Genomic DNA, 17,573 nt, shown 5'->3' on the forward strand with positions numbered 1-17,573 from the left:
GTCCTTAAAGAGGTCCCGAAGAGAATGGACAAGGGCTGTGCAAGTTCTCTGGAAAGTTCTTTGAGCACTCTCGGGTGCATTTCATCCGGCCCAGGGGATTTGAGCTCATCCAGTGCAGCTAAATGCCTCTCAACAACCTCTCTATCCATGTTAACCTGCCACCCAGACACTATCCTTTGGCTACTGCCATCTCTAGATGTGCCTAAACTCTTTGACCTGTGGGAAAAAACAGATGTTAAAATAGGCACTAAGCCTTTCTGCTTTCTCTGCATCTTCCGTTAGAGTTTGTCCATCCGCACCCAAAAGTGGGCCTATTGCCTCCTTTACTTTACGTTTGCTCCTCACATAACTGAAACATCTTTCCTTGTTACAATGGGCTTCCCTGGCCAATCTTAGCTCACTCTCAGCTTTGGCCTTTCTGATGATTGATCTACAGTTCCTAGTAACCTGTAGGTACTCTTCTTTAGAGCTCTGTACTTCCCTCCATTTCCTGAACATTTTCCTTTTCTTTCTTAGTTCCTCTTGAAGTTCTCTGTTATCCATATAGGCTTCTTAGAGCTCCTGCAGTGTTTTCGTCTTTCTGAGATAGTCATTGATTGAGCATGCAGTAGCTCTTGTTTGAGTAGCGCCCACCCTTCACATGCTCCCTTCCAGCATTCTCGTCCATGGTATGACACTCATCATGTCTCTGAGTTTATTAAAGTTTGCCCTACGAAAATCCAACATCTGCGTCTGGCTACAAGCTTCCTTGGCTCCCCTTCTCAAAAGGACATGGTCACTTCCCCCTAGGGTCCCCACCTCCTTCACCTCATCCACCAACTCTTGCCTGTTGGTCAGAATTAAGTCCAGTATGGCTGAATCTCTTGTGGATTCATCTACCATTTGCTAAATGAAATTGTCAGCCAGGCAGGTCAGAAAGTTGCATGACTGAGGACGCTTCGCAGAGTTTGCTTCCCAGCACACATCTGGGAAATTGAAGTCACCCATGATGACAAGGTCTTGCCACTTGGATATTTTCTCAAGCTGCTCACAAAGTGCAGCATCCACATCCTCTCGTTGGTCAGGCGGTCGGTAGCAGACACCAACCACCACACTGTTTGTTTTCCCCTCGCTTATTTTCACCCAGATGCTTTCCACTGTAGATATGTTCTCCTTCACTAGAATTTCCTGACAGGTAAGCCCTTTCCTCACATACAGTGCCACTCCTCCACCTCTTCGATCTATTCTGTTTTTTCTGAATAGTTCATATCCATCCACCATTACATTCCAGTCATGAGAATCATTCCACCAAGTTTCTGTGATGCCTACTAGATCATACCTTTCCATCAGCATAAGAAGTTCCAGCTCTTCCTTCTTATTGCCCATGCTTCGGGCGTTAGTATAAAGGCGTCTGAATCCTTTTACTTTTGGTTCCCTATGAGCCGACCTTCCTGGTTGGGCTGCCCCCGATCGTTCTCCTTCCTTATACTCCCTATGTTGATCGTCTCCTTCCCCTTGTGGCTTCAGTTTAATTGATGAATCTCCCCAGGTTCCTGCCAAACACATTCTTCCCCAGCTTCGATAAGTGCAGTCCATCAGGTGCTAGTAGGCCTTCCTCAAGAAATTCTATCCCATGGTCCCAGAAACCAAATCTCTCCTGCCGGCACCAACTACGCAGCCAGTGATTCACCTCCATTATCTTCCTCTCCCGACGCATTCCTCTTCCCTTGACAGGCAAGATTGAAGAGAATACCACTTGTGCCCCCATTTGATAGTCTTTTTTAATAGGAGCGATGGTATTCAGGGACATGTCATCCGTATTCAGGGATATGTCATTCGTAGACTTTGGCCCCTGTGCATAAGGGCCCTCAGAAGACTAAGCGGATTGAGGGGAGGGAGAGGGGACAGCTGTGGCCCTTCCCCCACCTGAGAAGAGGTGTGCCTTAGCACCCACCACCCCGAGTCAGGGTGGTACAATAAAGAGCACCCCAAAAAGTCTCTTTATTGAGGCAGCTGCTGGAGCACCCCCTTCAGGGAGGCAGGCAGGAGAAGGTTCCAGCACTGTGGGGGGGCCTGATGGTCGAGCAGCACCTCCTGTGGCTGTCATTGCCACCGGGGAACTGTCTGACCTGTCCTTGGGGGTGAGCTGTAGGTCCCCGATCTTCACCCCGAGGATGTAGAGAGCCCTGGAGAGGGATGAGGAGAGAGGATCCAGCTGGCCTGATACGGGGGGGGGGAGCAGAGGAATAGATGGAAGTGCAGCCTCCTGCGCTGCCATCTCGACCCCTTGCCCTGTTTCCTCTCCTCCTCCCCCCCCCTCGGTGTGTCCCACCTGAGCTCCTCACAGGGGGAAGCTCAGATGACTACCAGGGGCACCCAAACCTCCACAGCCTGGAAGTACCCATTTCGCAGAGTGCCAGGTCTGTAGGATGCAGGTCAATTGAGGAAAAGACCACAGTCATTTCTCAGTGAGTGGCCTGCAGAGCCATCTGAAGAGGCACTACCAGGCACTGTTGCTTCCACAGACTTTGCTGTCGCATTTTGATCTGGTACACGCCTCTTAGTCACATGTCGATTAGCAGGACAGTGTTGCCCTCTCTTGATAGGGCAGCCAGGTCCCACATGGAGGCAGAGATGACCTGAGCTTCGGTGGTCGTGCACTTCCTGTTGGACATATAGATGGCATGAAATCCACACAATGCCTACATTTTGCTGACTGCGCATTGGTGGGACATCCAAGAGGTCCTGGGTGGGGTGATCTTTGTCAGGCAGGGGCAGGGCTGCCGGGCTGGCTGTCGCCATGCTTTGCTGCACTTCAAATCCTTCTGCAGCACATGGCAGACAACATTGAACACATCATCTCCAGGATGTTAGAGGGTTGGGTAGGTGGGGGCGGGGGGTAGGATCATCAAGGGATTCTTGGTGACAGATGGTGCCCTGACCATGATGAGGGTGGTCAAGGATTTGGGGCTGAAGTACATCTCCTGTGTGGCCCACTTTCTCCAGTTGGTGGTGAAGGGTGCCCTCGGGGTGGGTTCCACGCAGGAAGCCACCATGTTGACCGAGATTTGCAAGTTCTGGCTTCTCACCATGAAGTGCCAGAGCATCACTTCAACCACAGCACAATGAACTACTGTTGTCTGTGAGAGAAGCAGGTCCTGATGGGTGTGCTGGAGTCACACTCTGGAACCACGCATGCCATGTATGCATGTTTGGTGGAGCAGAGGAGAGCCCTCAATGCCTTGGTCCAAGAGACAGGGATTGTAGAGGCTGGGAAATGGATCGCCAATGAAGAGATCCTTTCTCAGACTGTGGAGGTTAATTCAGGACCTTCATGAAACTGCTCTTGTCTGACGTGGGAAGTTTGAGTCTGGCGCATATCCCTTGTTGAGAGAGTTGGACATGTGTAGCTTGGAGAACAGGAGGGCAAGGGGTGGTAGGATTACCGTTTGACTACCTAAAATGTAGAATCGTAGACTCATAGAGCGGGAAGGGGCCATGCAGGCCATCTGGTCTAACCCCCTGCTCAGTGCAGGATCAGCCTAAAGCAGTGGTTCTCAACCTTCCCAATGCTACGACCCTTTAATCCAGTTCCTCGTGTTGTGCTGACCCCCAACCATGAAATTATGCAAGGGTTCCTTCGCAGAAATTAAACTGAAACTGACCAATGACGTGAAGTTCCATTGTTCAGGATTGTATCTAAATTGCTTTTTTCCCAAGGTTCTGCCTCTTGTCCCACCATGCCGATTTCACTCTTTTCCTCTTCTCCAGATATATGAACACTCTATCTCAATCTACCCTGCAAGGCTGTTGTGTGGATGGCACCTCCCAGCCAAGCTGCTTGCCCTGCCGCGACCCCCGTGAAAGGGTCATTCGACCCCCAAAGGGGTCCCGACCCTCAGGTTGAAAACCACTGGCCTAAAGCATAAGGATGCTTGAAGACCACCAGTGAGGGGGAGCTCATCCCCTCTTTAGGCAGCCCATTCCACTGCTCCTGTTCTACACTTAGTTTAAAGCCGCGTTGGTCTGAAACGACAGAACAAAGTTTGAGTCCAGTGGTACTTCGAAGACAAACAAAGCTTAATTCTGTGTATAAGCCTGCCCATGAAAATTTATACAGAATTTGTATGGTTTTGATGGTTTTCAAGGAGCCTCTGTAGTCAAGCTTTGTTCTATAAATAAAGTCATTGAATTCCAGCTGGAGCTTTTTGAGCATTAGGTCATGAATTTGATTTTCAATTTCTGTAGTCCTATGCTCAGTTCTGTAGAGTCTGCCTGGAAAGCTGCTCAGGATCTGGCAGAAAGGCACAGAACGTTCAGGGTAAGATGGCCTCATCAAAATATACGCCACTCGCCTTCTTCTGCCATGTGCTTATTCTGAAATGGAAAGCCTTAATCTAACTCAGGGGTAGTCAAACTGCAGCCCTCCTGATGTCCATGTACTACAATTCCCAAGAGCCCCTGCCAGCATTCACTGGCGGGGGCTCCTGGGAATTGTAGTCCATGGACATCTGGAAGGCCACAATTTGACTACCCCTGAATTTGATTTTTTGGCCCTGTATTTCTCTTATTCAGAGAAATGGAATGACAGGCATCCCTTCATTTCTGAAGGTTTGAGAGCTGCCAGAGTTCAGTGAATATCGATCTTTTTAATAAAAAGTCTCACTTTGTTCTGGTTCTACATCCTGTTGAGATTTGCGTCTGCCTACCTCCTTTAGATTTTCTTTTTTAACTCGGGGGGGGGGGCGGTTATTTTTAAAGGCAGCCACCTCCACTGCATCCTTGGCTAAATCTTCTAGTCATCAGAAAGATTATTGTGCCATTAAAACCAGAAATTTAATACCAACTGAAGGTACTAGCAACGATCCAGGTTGTACAAAATTTTAATGGCACAATAATCTTTTTGATGTAATAGGCAATGAATACAGTTGAACCGTCTCCACTCAAAAAAATGGCTAAAGCGATTTTTAACTTTAAGTTTATTAGATACAGCACTATGGCCAGGTACAAACATTTTCTAAAGCAGAGCAAAGCGATTTTTGCTCCTATGTAAATTGCTTTCTGTCACAACAGAAATATATGCCCTGTCGTTTTTCATGGCCTCAATGCTTCTTTGCCAATCCTTGGCCCTTTTTTTGGAAGTACTTTATGCCAGTCGGAGAAGTTGAACCTGTGTGATACCCTAACTTGATGGTAACCTGGTGGTTCTTTGTTGCGTTCACATGGGCAAAATATGCGGCTCTTCCTGGGGTTGACCGCCACCTAGCTTGACGATAGAAGGGCTCATATTCTGCCTGGTCTTTCTCTGTCAGCGGCTGAGATGTTGTGGTCTCTTTATCTGGATCCATTTTAGGCTTGTGTGGTGCTTAGGGGCAGGAGGGCATCTGCTTGCAAACAGGATCCTTGCCAATGCTGGGTGGTGAAAGAGTTTGCAAAGACTGGCTCTCTGCTGGTTGGAGCTATTGATGTACCACTCAGCAACAATGGTGCACAGTTGAGTAGTTTATTTATTTATTTATTAAATTTATATGCCGCCGCTGCCAGCAAGCTGGCTCAAGGGAGTTCACAATAAAACATAACATAAAAACATAGTCCAATCCTGAAAACATTATCATACTAATAATCCCCAAAATACAACAATCTACATGACAGTAATGTTATAAAAATATAAATTTCTCTCCAAGACTCAGAGCCCCCATCACCAGTATGGGTCCCAAACAGAATTGGCGATGGAACAACCAGGGGATAGATAGCCAACATCCGGACCTAGTCTAATACCAGGCCCAGGAACCAGGGGGAGGGGAGACCCAGTCTCAAAACCCCAGGATATCGATCCAGCCTCAACCATAGACTTGGCGGAAGAGCTCCGTCTTGCAGGCCCTGTGGAACCCAGAGAACTCTGTCAGGGCCTGCAGCTCTATTGGGAGCTCATTCCAGCGAAAAGGCCCTGTCGCTGATTGAGGCCAGGAGCACCTCCTGGGGAGCCAGGATCATCAGCAGATTCATACCCGTAAAGCAAAGTGCCCTGTGGGGGACATAAGGAGGTAAGCAGTCACATCAGTAGGTAGGGCCCAAGCCATATGTAGCCTTAAAGGACAAAACCCAAACCTTGAACTTGATCCAGAAGCAAACTGGCAACCAGTGCAGCTGCCTCAGTGATGGCTGGACATGGGTCCTCCAAGATGCAGCTGCGTTCTGTACCAGTTGCATTTTCCAGGTCAAGGCCAAGAGTAGGCCTGGGTAGAGAGAGTTGCAGAAGTCTAACCTGGAAGTGACCGTTGCATGGATCACAGTGGCACTCGATCCATACCAATCTGGCTTCTGTCCTGGCCACGGGGTGGAGACGTTGCTGGTCGCCCTGACAGATGATCTCCGTCGCCAGCTGGATCAAGGCAGCTCTGCTGTTAGTTCTTTGGGGGATTGTTTTAGCTGTTTTTATGGATTAGGCGTTTTATGGGGTTTTTACATGTTGTCACCTGCTGCGAGCCTCAGGGGAGCGGCGGGTTATAAATCTGATGATGATGATGATGATGATGATAGGTGTTCCGAGGTCAGGTAGGGTGCTGGTAGCCATGCCTGGTACAGATGGGAAAATGCCATTCTAGCTACCAACGTGACCTGAGCCTCCATGGATAGTGGAGTCCCTTGTCCAGGTCACCCGGTGATGTCATGGAGGTCCTGAACTGGTATTTGACAACTGTCATAAAATGGCTAAGAGTAAACGTTTAAATTGGCCTTTGGCAAGACGAGTAATTACATTTTAAAACCAGTAAAATCACACCTCCGCCAAAAACACACACATCATTAAAACAATTAAAAACAGGAAAAATATGTACAAAGACACAAACCAGAGCCATTAAAGCACTGGGCAGGAAGGAGGGAGCACTGAGGGAATGCCAAAGGAAACAAAGAGAATCTTCACCAGTTGGCAGAAGAGGGCCGCAGAAAGGGACAGACAAATCTCCCCGTGGAGAGAACTCCAGAGCTTTAGTGCCCTCCTCCAGAAGGCCGTCTCCCAGGCCTCATTCCAGAAGGCAGGACTGTTCTGGTCCGATGGGTTGGCAAGGGAGGAGGTGCTTCTTGGATGTTATTTCTGAACCTCTCAAGGTGTCCCCCTCTCCCATCAAGCATGGCGGCGTCTGGATTACTGGGGACAACCTTGTCCACGGGGAAGGGAAGGCGCGTGCAGTTGCGACTGGCGCTGATCGTGTCTCCGGGACAGGCTCTTAGGGAAGCATGCTGGCCTTTAGGGGCTGGCCTTCCGGAAGCCAATGCTGTCTGCAAAGCAGGCAAGAGAGAGAAATTAGTGGGGGGGGGGAAAGCCCTCTTACAGCAGTGGGGGGGTCTTAATGCCTCGCATGATGTCGTCTTCATCAAAGGTCCTGATGCCACTTTTGATTTCAGTTCCATAGGAACGCTGCTCTTTGTCCTGTGTCTTTGTAGCAAAACCAAGCCTTAACCTTTGCTTCTTCCTTTCTGCTTTAGGTCAATAACATTGGCAAGCTGAAAGATTTTCTTCTGCAGCACAGGAAAGACTACATCAATGCCTACAGGTAAGTGTTGGCATGGGAGGTGTGGGCTCAGGTGGGCTTTCTTACTCTCCTTCTTTTTTAGTCTGCTCACTGAACGTAACAGGCAGCCTGCAGAGATGTCACAAAGAAAGTCGAATTCGGTTGTTGAAAATATTCATTTCTACATTTGCCTGTTGCAAAAGCCTCCATGCACTTGGCAGGCAGGTGGGGGAAGTGCAGTGGGGGAGCACCTCTTGGTCAGGGCAAGGGGCTCATTGGTCAGCAGCAAGTGCCTGCTTTGCATTCAGGGGATCCCAGGTTCAAATCCCAGACTCTTGCATCCAGTCAGAGGGACCTTTGGCTTTCTCTGCACGTAATGCCAGCTGCAGGGGACATTGGGGTTCTTTGTCAGCATTCTGTTTTGTCTCACTCTTGTCTCTCTGCTGACCCATCCCCCCTCCCCAGCTTCTCTCTGTTGGAGATGTGATCCCATTTCTTTGAAGCCGGCCTCCCTCAAGGCCCTTTAGGAACAATGCATTCTCACCACGAGGTGGCAGTGTGGACCTGCTAGAAATCACGGAGGCCTGCATTTCCTAAAGGGCACCAAATCCAGCACTGCCTCAAGGACACCACCTGCCACGATGGAGCAAAAGGCCCTTCTTACTGCTGTTTTGGACGAGTAACAGAAGCATTTTGAAAAATAAGAGTTCTTACGGGATCCCTCCTTTGAGAATATGAAACCAAGAACCTGGCGGGAAGCAGCTGAACCAATGTCAACCCAGACAGGTCTGGGTGATGCAAGCAGGGCCTGATCCCTCCTCTAGGGTCAGCACCAATGTTGTTACTTATAATCCATCCGGACACCAACCAGAATCTGCCGGAAGGAGGGAGAAGGATGGACCGGGCAGAGAAGTTCTCAGGCCTGGGAGAAGACAGGGAGGACGCTGGGCTTCAGTTGGCTGCCCCTCAAGCCTCCTATCTACCCCCCCCCCCCATACCTATACAGACAGAGTGAGAGAGAGAGAGAGAGAATGTCAAGAATTATGAGAGATGTTCATAATATTTCAGGTACAACAAAAATACAAATGCTGGAATGAAACTTTCCTCTTCTTTTGTCATGGACGTGAAAGAGCAACTTCCTTGCACCTCCACCCCTGTCCTCGCTGGCAGGCAGAGAGAAGCAGTTTCTTGCCATGCAAAGAGAAGACCCTTCTTGGAGTTCCCAGCTCCTACTCTCAAAGCTCCCGGCAGGCCGAAATCCAGCAGACCAAGGTGTGGGCAATGCTGAGGCTTCCCTCCCATTGTGATGTGCTGGTTTCCTGCCCTGTGGGGCATGTTCACTGTCGGAAAGAAAATCCTGACTCCTCTTCAGACTCTGCCTCTGCCCTTCTGCATAATGGACTTTTGCGGTCCCAAGGAGCTGGGCTGCTCTGTCCACACAAGGAGGGCAACCAGACCCACGCTCAGAGCAGGGCGGTGACCAAGAGGGATCCCTGGTCTGTTCTGGTGCCTCCCAGGGGGGTGGGATAAAAGAAAATCCCTTCCTCTGGTACCGTGATGGGTTTCTTTCTCCTCAAGAAAGAGAGTCCCCCTTGGTGAGGTCAGAGGCCAGCCATGTTCCTTGACAGAGGGAAGGAAGGTTAAGCGGATGACTGGAAGAGATTTACTCAGAGGTGCTCACAGGGAATGGATAAAGAACGTGTTGTCTTTTTCTCTGCAGCCATGTCATGTCTGAATATGTGCAGATGACCGATGCGGAGCGGGACCAGATTGATCAAGATGCCCAGATATTCATGCGGACATGCGCTGAAGCCATTCAGCAGCTCCGGACAGAAGGCAAGTCTGGCAGCTCACCCCCCCCCCCAAAGGCTTCTTCAGAGAGCTTGTGGAGAAGCGCACCACCTGACTCCGTGCCCTCTCCTTTCAGCACACAAGGACATCCACTCCCCACAAGTCAAGCAGCACCGAGAAGCCGTCTTGGACTTCATTGAAGACTACTTAAAAAGTACCGTTTCCTTTCCCTCTGCCAGGGCAGCAGCTGCGTGCTTTAGAGTGCAGGCCTGTGCGTGGGCCGGAGTGGCTGCTGAGGAGGCACTGCTGGGCTCGTGCCGGAATCTTTCCAAGCTTAGCTTGGCAAGAGGTGGTACCAGCTGTGTGTGCCCAGCCCGGGCAGACTTCTGGGGCCTAATGTGTGTGAGAGCCGTTGGTTTAGAGGCATCAGACTTTTGTACTTCTGTGCCAGCTCAGTCTGTCTGGAAAGGAAGAGAGGTCTGTCAAGCTGCTATTTATTTTTTTAAATAAATAAATAACTCTCACCCAATCGGAGAAATCCTTCCAGGGCTGTCAGGAAACCCCAGGGTTTCACACGGGTTAAGAAAGCCTGGCCTAGAGGATGCTGCGGGTTGTATTAGAAATCCTGAAACGGGACATCTCAGGAGTAAGGTGGGGAGGGTCCCAAAGAGGCGGGCAGTATTTATGCCTCCTTGTGGTATTAATGCTCTGACTGACCAGGCTTCTCCGTTGTTTGCTCAGGGGTGTGTCAGCTGTACTCTGAACAGAGAGCTATCCGGGTCAAACGAGTCGTTGATAAGAAAAGATTGTAAGTCATATTTGTTTGATTTTTTTTTCATTTCAAATGTATTAAATTGATGCACAGATTGTCTTCCTGCCATTTCGGGAAAGAAAATGGTACATCTAAATTTAAGCCTGTGTACTAGAAAATGTAGGTGTTATTGGCCATTGTGTCATTATAGGAGGACCAAGGCAGAGGTCACCAGCCCAAGGCAAAATCCAAAAGCAAAGCCACACAGCATCTTTCACTAGGGTGGAACAAAATAACACAAATCAACCTGCATTTTTATTTCCATTTGGCCTGTTCTTCTTGCCCAAAGGACAGCACAATGCGTCTGTTTTAAAACAGAAGCACTGTTTTATCTATCAGAACTGGCCTGGGGGTTCTTTGTGGGGAAGGAAACCAAAAGGTCTGAAGGTTGTAGGTCTTCTTCTGTTTTAACATCCAGCCTGATGAAGAACTCGGGAGAACTTGAAAGCTCACAAACTGATTTCAGTTATGGCACTTGGTTTATTCCTAATAAAAGCTTTTCCTTGGTTTCTGTTTGAGAATTTTGAAAGTTTCTTTTACTGTCAGTTTGATGTCTTCTTTGTCGTTTGCCTGTGAAAAAGGCCAGCTTATTTCTCCTGTTGCATGGTATGTACTTGCACCTGCCCAGGTGCTGAGGATCCCTCACCTCATGCAAAATGAGCAAGTGTATAAAGCGGTAGATCAAAGTGTGTCGGTCTGGAGCAAGAGCAAGAGAACAGAGCAGGCTAGCAAAATCTGTGGCAGGGGAGGCGCTTTCATGAGTCACTGCTCACTCCTCTAGACCTTCTGAGAGAGAGAGAGAGAGAGAGAGAGAGAGAGAGAGAGAGAGAGAGAGGCCCACCATTCATAATTTGCCATTTTGTGACCTGGCCATGAAGCTGCCTTACTCTGCGCCAGAGCCTTGGCCTTTTAGGGACTGAGATGACTCATCCCACCAAGGTGCCTCTGATGCTTTTTTGAAATGTGGTGACAGGAGGCATGGGGAGGGGGAGGTATGTTCTGTCAGAGCACTCTGAATCCCTGAGCCCTGGTGCCTGGGAATACCTTGCTGGGCACCTGCCAAGTGGGTGGGGCCTCTGAGTGGCCCCGGGAGCAGTGATTGGCTGTGAAGATGTTTAAGAAGACTGCTTGGCACTAGCTGCCCCCACAGCACAAGGATCTGCAGGCGTGGCTGGAGGGAAGCTGCAGCAGCCACGTTTGGCAGCCATTTGTGGCTGGGCCCGCCTTGCTGGGTCAGACGGAGCCCACAGGCTCCAACAAGGTTGGCCAAAATGCACGGGGCCCTGAGAAACTTTCCAGACAGTTTTGATGGAGAGAAACTGCACCTGCTCTTCAGGACATTTCTTGTTCTTGAGACTTGACGTTGTTGTTGTTGTTGTTGCTTTGTTTCTTTAGATCCAGGCTTGAGCCGGAACAAAGCAAGAAAGCGAACGTAACCTCTTCTCTTGAGAGAACTGTTCAGGCAGCGTCCGAAGAGCAAGAGGACAGGCTCTTATGTGAAGAAAGCAAAGGTGACATTGTGCTTCTCCTCCAGTCCCCCTCTCTGGTCCTTTAGCCTGAAGTGCCTCCCCCTCCTCCCACTCTCCTGTGCTCCCCCTTGCTGGAGAGACGGGGATCCCCAGTGGACTCCGTCCTGTGCTGTCCCAGCCTGGAGCCTGTCTTCCAGAAGGTACTCGCTGCGTCACTCAGCATATGGGTTCTAAATGGGGGACTTGGCCAAACCCCAAAAGAAGGGGCGGTATGGAGCATGACGCAGAAAACGTCTGAGAGGTGGGCCAGAGAGGGTGTGCCCCCAGAGGCTGCATTGCCTGGGAATAGCCTGCAGGCCGCCTCCTCTGGGGGACCGCCTGAGCAGGGACCTTCCCTCTGCAGGAGGGAACGAGTCTAAACCTTCAAGGAACAATTAAAAACAAAGCTGTTGCCTTTCTGCAAACCAGAACCCGGTCTGGTTTCTACAGGCCCAAAGGCCCCAGAGAGCAATGTTGGGAGGCCAGGAGAAGCAGGAGCTCCTCCCTCCCTCCCTCCCTCCCTCCGCCCTTATTTGCCTAGCCCTGAGAGCCCCAGAGAGAAGCTCTGCCTCTCAGCAGCAGCGGCTGTCCTGGAAGGTAATTGGCTCCTACGGGAAAATAAACGGAACACTTACTGTTTCTTCAGCATTAGTTCTGTAAGCTGGCTGCTCTCTCTCTCTCTAAAAAAATCCTGGCTTTTTCTACTTGCAAGGGTCTATAATTTGGACAGAGGTGACCACAGCCCCAGTTAAACCTCTGAGCCATTTCCAAGACAGTCCAGCTCAACTGCCTGCTTCTGAACGATACTCCTTGCAGCCCTTGTCCGTCTGGGGCCAAAAGCGGCAGCTTCCGATTTGGAGTGGGTTGTGGGCTGTCAAGTCGCTTCTGGTTTACGGCGACACAATACACTCCTGGCCGCCCACAACGCCTGCCTTGCTGCAGTCTTGGAGCAGCCTGGCCCGCTCAGGGGCAGGGGGACCCATCCCCGCAGACGTATACACGACCACATCCACTGCGCTGCCCATCAGCCCCTCGGCTCTCGATGCAAATCCCTCTTCCCTCGTCTTCCTCAGTCGGAACAAGGAGGCGACTGGAGAGGCATTTCCCAAGGCAAGGCCTCGCCCAGAACGGTCCTCAAGCAGAAGGGCTCTGAACACTTTCCCAAGGGAAGCACTCTCCGCCTTAGAGCCTTTCTCTTTGAAAACGTTTCCCCCAGCAAGTGTATAAACAAGGCTAAATGGAGCACGACAAACAGAACACAAGGGAGGGAAACGGGCCCAGCTAAGGGCAGGATCCAGACCTCGGATAAAGCACAAGGGGGCAGCCCACGGAGGCCTGTATCCCTGGGAGAATGAGGCTACCAGCATGGGAACTGCTAAGCATGCATCCCGGCCGACAGAGTGCATTTCCAGCACAGGTGCAGCTGGGGTTCTCTCAGGAATCCATGGCAGGAGGAGGAGGAGGAGGAGGAGGAGGAGGGTGTAGGAGAACACTCCTGTCCTGTAGTCCACTGGTTCCCAACCACAGGGCCGCGAAGGCCCTGGCACCGGGCTGCGGCTCCCTATCCCCCCCATCCCCATCTCCCCCCCCCCCCCCGCAGTAAGAAACTTCCCAGGCCGCAATCAAATTGGCCGCAAAAGCGGCCCGGAAAGCTTCTTTTGGGGGGGGGGGAGGGAAGCAGGGCCGCAAACGTGCATGCGTGGCATTTGCGGCTGGGCGATCGCCCTCCCTGCCACCGCCAGTCCACAGGCTTAAAAAGGTTGTGGACCACTGCTGTAGTCAAATCATCATTTTTATTAAGTTATTTCCAGACGCTGTAAAGCTGCAGCTCCTTCTTCCCTACAAATGTGTGCGTTTCCTTCGCATGCCACAGGACTCCTTCCACCCCAGGCTCCTTGAAAGACTGGTTTAGGGGAAGGGATCAGCTGCCACCCACAAGAACATGTCAGGCTGCCTTAGACAACGTCAGTCAAAGTCAGTCTTGCCTTCTCTGACTGGCTGTGGCTCTCCAGGGTCGCAAGGAGCGGTCTTGGACCTCACCTGCTGTCGGGGCTCCATACGTGGAGGGGCCGGGGCATGGACCTGGCATCTTGGGCTGAGGAAGGCCTTTTGTCAGCCTGACACAGATGAGAAGGCCGAAGGCTTCCTCCTTTGAAGGGGTGGGATGTTCACTTGGTTTCAGAAGTGGACACTGATCCAGGGAGTCCTGCCTTGCATCGGCATGTGCTTCCAAGTGATACAGAGAACCGGCCTTCTAGAAGACACCACAACAGATCCTCAAACTCCTGTTGATATTTGTCACCTCCAAGCGGCTTGCCCCAGAGTCCCTCCCGCTCTGTTGACACATCTTGTCTGAAGCCCACAGATGTGAGCACGGCCCCCGTGGGAGACCCCTGCCCCTGTGTGCGCTGGGAGGGCAGTGAACAGGGCTGGAGGCTGGTGGTGGTGGCAACAGAGCTACAATCCCTTCAGCTAAAGCTGAGACTAGGAAGTTCTGGCAAGTTTTGGTTTTGTGCTGAGACTGGTTGGTTTTCTCCTTACAGATAAGAGTGTGATAGAAGACCATGCCAGTTTGGGCCTTTGGGCAGATGGCAAAGGAGAAGACGAGCTTTCTCCCGAAGAAATGCAAATGGTTAATGATCTTTTCTGCCTTTCTGTTCACTACCAACACTCCTTGGCGATCGTCTCTGTGGGAGCCAAATCCGGAATACGTGCAGAACATCCCGAACAATTTGCTTTTCCTGCCAGTTGGCTGCAAAGCCACTGTCTGCAGTCCAAGGCTTCTCCATTCCCTCCCTGATTCTTATTGCCAGGAACTCTCCAGAATTCCCCACCAAACTAGATGACAGGAGACAGTAAAACAGCAGCTCTTGACTATTCTTCACGGTTTTACATGAGCTGCTGCTGTGAATCGATATTTCACTCCACAAGTAGAAGAGTTTCCTCACCCCCAGAAGCAAAGTTTCTGAAATAATAACCCTGAGGCTTCTGATCTCTGGTCTTCCCAGACCGCAGTCCATATCTTTGCATACCTTCCTCCCCTACCCCAGAGCTTTCAAGGAAGGGAAAGAACTGTGGGTCTCTAGACGGTGTTTTAGTCAAGTTTATTTATTTGTTTTATTAGATTTTTATACCGTTTAAGTGAGAAGCCAGGCTAGCTCTGTTTCTGTGTATTTTTGGGATCACCACTTCCTTTTTATCCCCCAAAGAACACCAAGATCAGACAGTCTAAATCTGGTTAGGTTCCCCGGCCCCAGGGAGATAAAACTGACCTCAGCCAGGGCTTTTTCAGCTGTGGCCTCAGCCTGACAGAACCTTTTGCCCAAGGAAATCGGGGCCCTCCAGGATCTTGCACAGTTCCAAAGGGCCTATCAAACTGAGCTGTTCTGCCAAACCTATGGCTGAGTCCTGGCAATATCAAGAAATGCTGGCCTCCCCCCTTGAAACATCCACCAACAGAGATGCCTCCAAACTCCAAAGAAACCCCTGTGGAATGAATACCAGGAGGTGGTAACCTGTTGTTTATTGTTTTTGTATTTTACTATGTATGGTTTTTAGAATATTGTTAATGGCCCAAGCTGGCAGGATGGGGCAGTATACAAATAAAATATTTATTTTGTTACTTTTTGGGTCAAGTCCAGCAATTTTCCCCTAATATCCCTGACTATATCTATGAGAATGGTTTAAACAAAAAAGTAAATATGCCTCAGAGGGGTTTTCTGGTGATAAACTGGAAAAATTCTCTGTGCTCTGAGTTCCTGGAAAGTCATGATGAAAAATCTGGGTATGTCTTGAATGGTACCTTGATGTATTTCCGTTTTGCTCTAACAGAGCTGGGTGGTGCATGTCTTTTTAAGGTCCTTAAGCCTCAGGATACCATCTTTCTCCTTCTAGTTTGAGCAAGAAAATCAGCGCCTGGTCGGTGAAATGAACAGCTTGTTTGATGAAGTCAGGTACAGATTTCTTCTAATTTCTTGTCCTTTATGGGTTGTTTCAATCAATACACCTGCTCCCGTGATGTGGAAATTCCCACAGGATCTGTTTAGGGTTTTTTAATGGGACACTTTGGCATAATTGTGCTCCTGGGGGCAGTGGAGGCAGTGATCCATATCAGGTACACCACTCCCTCAATTCTGGTAAATGTACGTTGGCCTCAATGCTGTCTGCTTCCAGCAACTGAGATTAAAAGTTGCCCCCTTTTTTTAACCTTAGGTGTATGAATTTGTGATTATGCACATAATTGAGGAAGGCTGGAATTTCCAAGCCCTCCCTGCCAGCTGTTCTCATCCTGGAGGGCTTGCAGTGCTTTTAAAACAACCAAAATCCTGACAGTAAAATGCAGTTGGCATTGTCAGTGGCCTTCCCGCTGTGCTGGGAGGGAATCCATGGCCCCCACTGCTCCCCCAGGCCTAGTCTCGGTTCTGGTGCTGCCCCAGTGGTTGTCTTGCTGGGTGCTGCCACCATCCACCCAGAAGCAGTGTCCAAAACCCTTCAGCAAAGGGTCCCTCAGAGTTCTCAAAGCAGCCCAGATGCTCCCCTCTTCCTTTTTGGGGTGGGGTGAAGCTGGCTGGTCCTGCGGCTGCTTTGGGCTGTCTTCACAGAGAGGCCGCAATTCTTTTGTTAGCCACAGTCTGCACAGTGGGACCCTCTGATAAACATAAACTGTCCTCCTTTGCCTGTCTCTTTGCCCTTCTTGTTTGGGTTGCAAAAGACAAAATGGGAGATTGGTGCTATGGGGTGACTTTCCTTCAGTTGAGGGGTTCCTGCTCGTGAATTCGGACGTCTCAGTTGGAGAAGACTCTTTTTCTCTGTCCGGCAGCCCCTCGTCAGCCTCCTCCTCAAGTGCGGAATCTGGAGATTATTTTATTACATCCATAGAGAGAGAGTCTTCCCTTTCCACTCAGGGCAGTTTACAAGGGATACTTTCATAAAACAATGCACTACAATAACGTCTTGACTTAAATATATAGTATCTTTAACAGTGAGAACTTGTATTGAATAAATCAGTTTATAGTTTAACCTTCAACAGTCAGCATTCAACAATCATTGAATGGGGATCATGTTTTTTTCTGGTGGAAGAGCTCCCTTTTGTAGGCCCTGTGGAACTGTGCTAGCTCTGGCAGGGTCCTGATGTTGTCCACCAGGTGGGGGCCAAGACCAAGAAAGCCCTGGCTCTGCTCATGGTTAAGTGAGCTTCCCAGGGCCCAGGGATCACCAATTTGTTGGTGTGTCTGCAGCGCAGTGCCCTTTGGTGGGCATAGCTAGAGGGGCGGTTTCTCAAATACTTGGGGCCCAGATCGCGTGTGGACTTGGGGATGACCAGAATCTTAAGCCTGATCCGGTAGTCAAGTGGTAGCCAGTGCAGCTACTTGGAGTGTGGGCCGGATGTGGGCCCTCCAAGGTGTTCCTCTAAGAATCCTGGCTGCTGCGTTCTACACCAGTTGGAGTATTCTGGATCAGGGACAAGGGTAGACCTGCATAGAGTGAGTCACAGAAATCCAGCCTACAGTGGCCGTCACCTGGATTACTGTGGCTAGATGTTCTGGGGCTGGTTAAAGCGCTAGGAGCTTAGCTTGACACAGATGGAAGAACACCAGCTTGGCTACTCTTGTACTCTGTTCCTCCATGGAGAGGGAGGTGTCAAAGATCATGCCCAGATTCCTGGCTGAGTGTGCGACCAATAGTTGCACCCCATCCTGGTCAGGCAGTCACACTTCCCCCACCTGGACCTTTCCTAAGCCACAGGACCTCCGTCTTTGCAGGTTTAAGCTTCAGACGGCTCTGCTTGAGCCAGCTCATCACTGCTTCCAGACATCTGGCTAATGAGTCTGGGGGTGAGTCAGGGTGGCCGTCCATCAAGAGGAAAAGCTGGGTGTCCAAGCCTCCTTATCAGCTGGGCTAGAGGGAGCATAAAGATGTTCAACAGGACTGTGGAGAGAACTGCTTCTTGCATGGGAGTTGCCAACAATGTGA

The 17,573-nt window shown here is 50.2% G+C and overlaps 1 protein-coding gene across 1 annotated transcript in view; it reads left to right on the plus strand.

Annotated features, from left to right (window-relative positions):
* STX18 (syntaxin 18) overlaps positions 1-17,573 on the plus strand; it is a 44,757-nt gene that overhangs the window by 22,604 nt on the left and 4,580 nt on the right. The window contains exons 2-8 of the mRNA XM_077301613.1: positions 7,465-7,532; positions 9,211-9,326; positions 9,418-9,495; positions 10,023-10,089; positions 11,488-11,603; positions 14,144-14,232; positions 15,495-15,553. Of these exons, the coding sequence (XP_077157728.1) occupies positions 7,465-7,532; positions 9,211-9,326; positions 9,418-9,495; positions 10,023-10,089; positions 11,488-11,603; positions 14,144-14,232; positions 15,495-15,553 (593 nt within the window). The remainder of the gene's footprint in view (positions 1-7,464; positions 7,533-9,210; positions 9,327-9,417; positions 9,496-10,022; positions 10,090-11,487; positions 11,604-14,143; positions 14,233-15,494; positions 15,554-17,573) is intronic.

This window comes from Paroedura picta, chromosome 10 (genome assembly GCF_049243985.1).
Source record: "Paroedura picta isolate Pp20150507F chromosome 10, Ppicta_v3.0, whole genome shotgun sequence".
NCBI lineage: Eukaryota > Metazoa > Chordata > Lepidosauria > Squamata > Gekkonidae > Paroedura > Paroedura picta.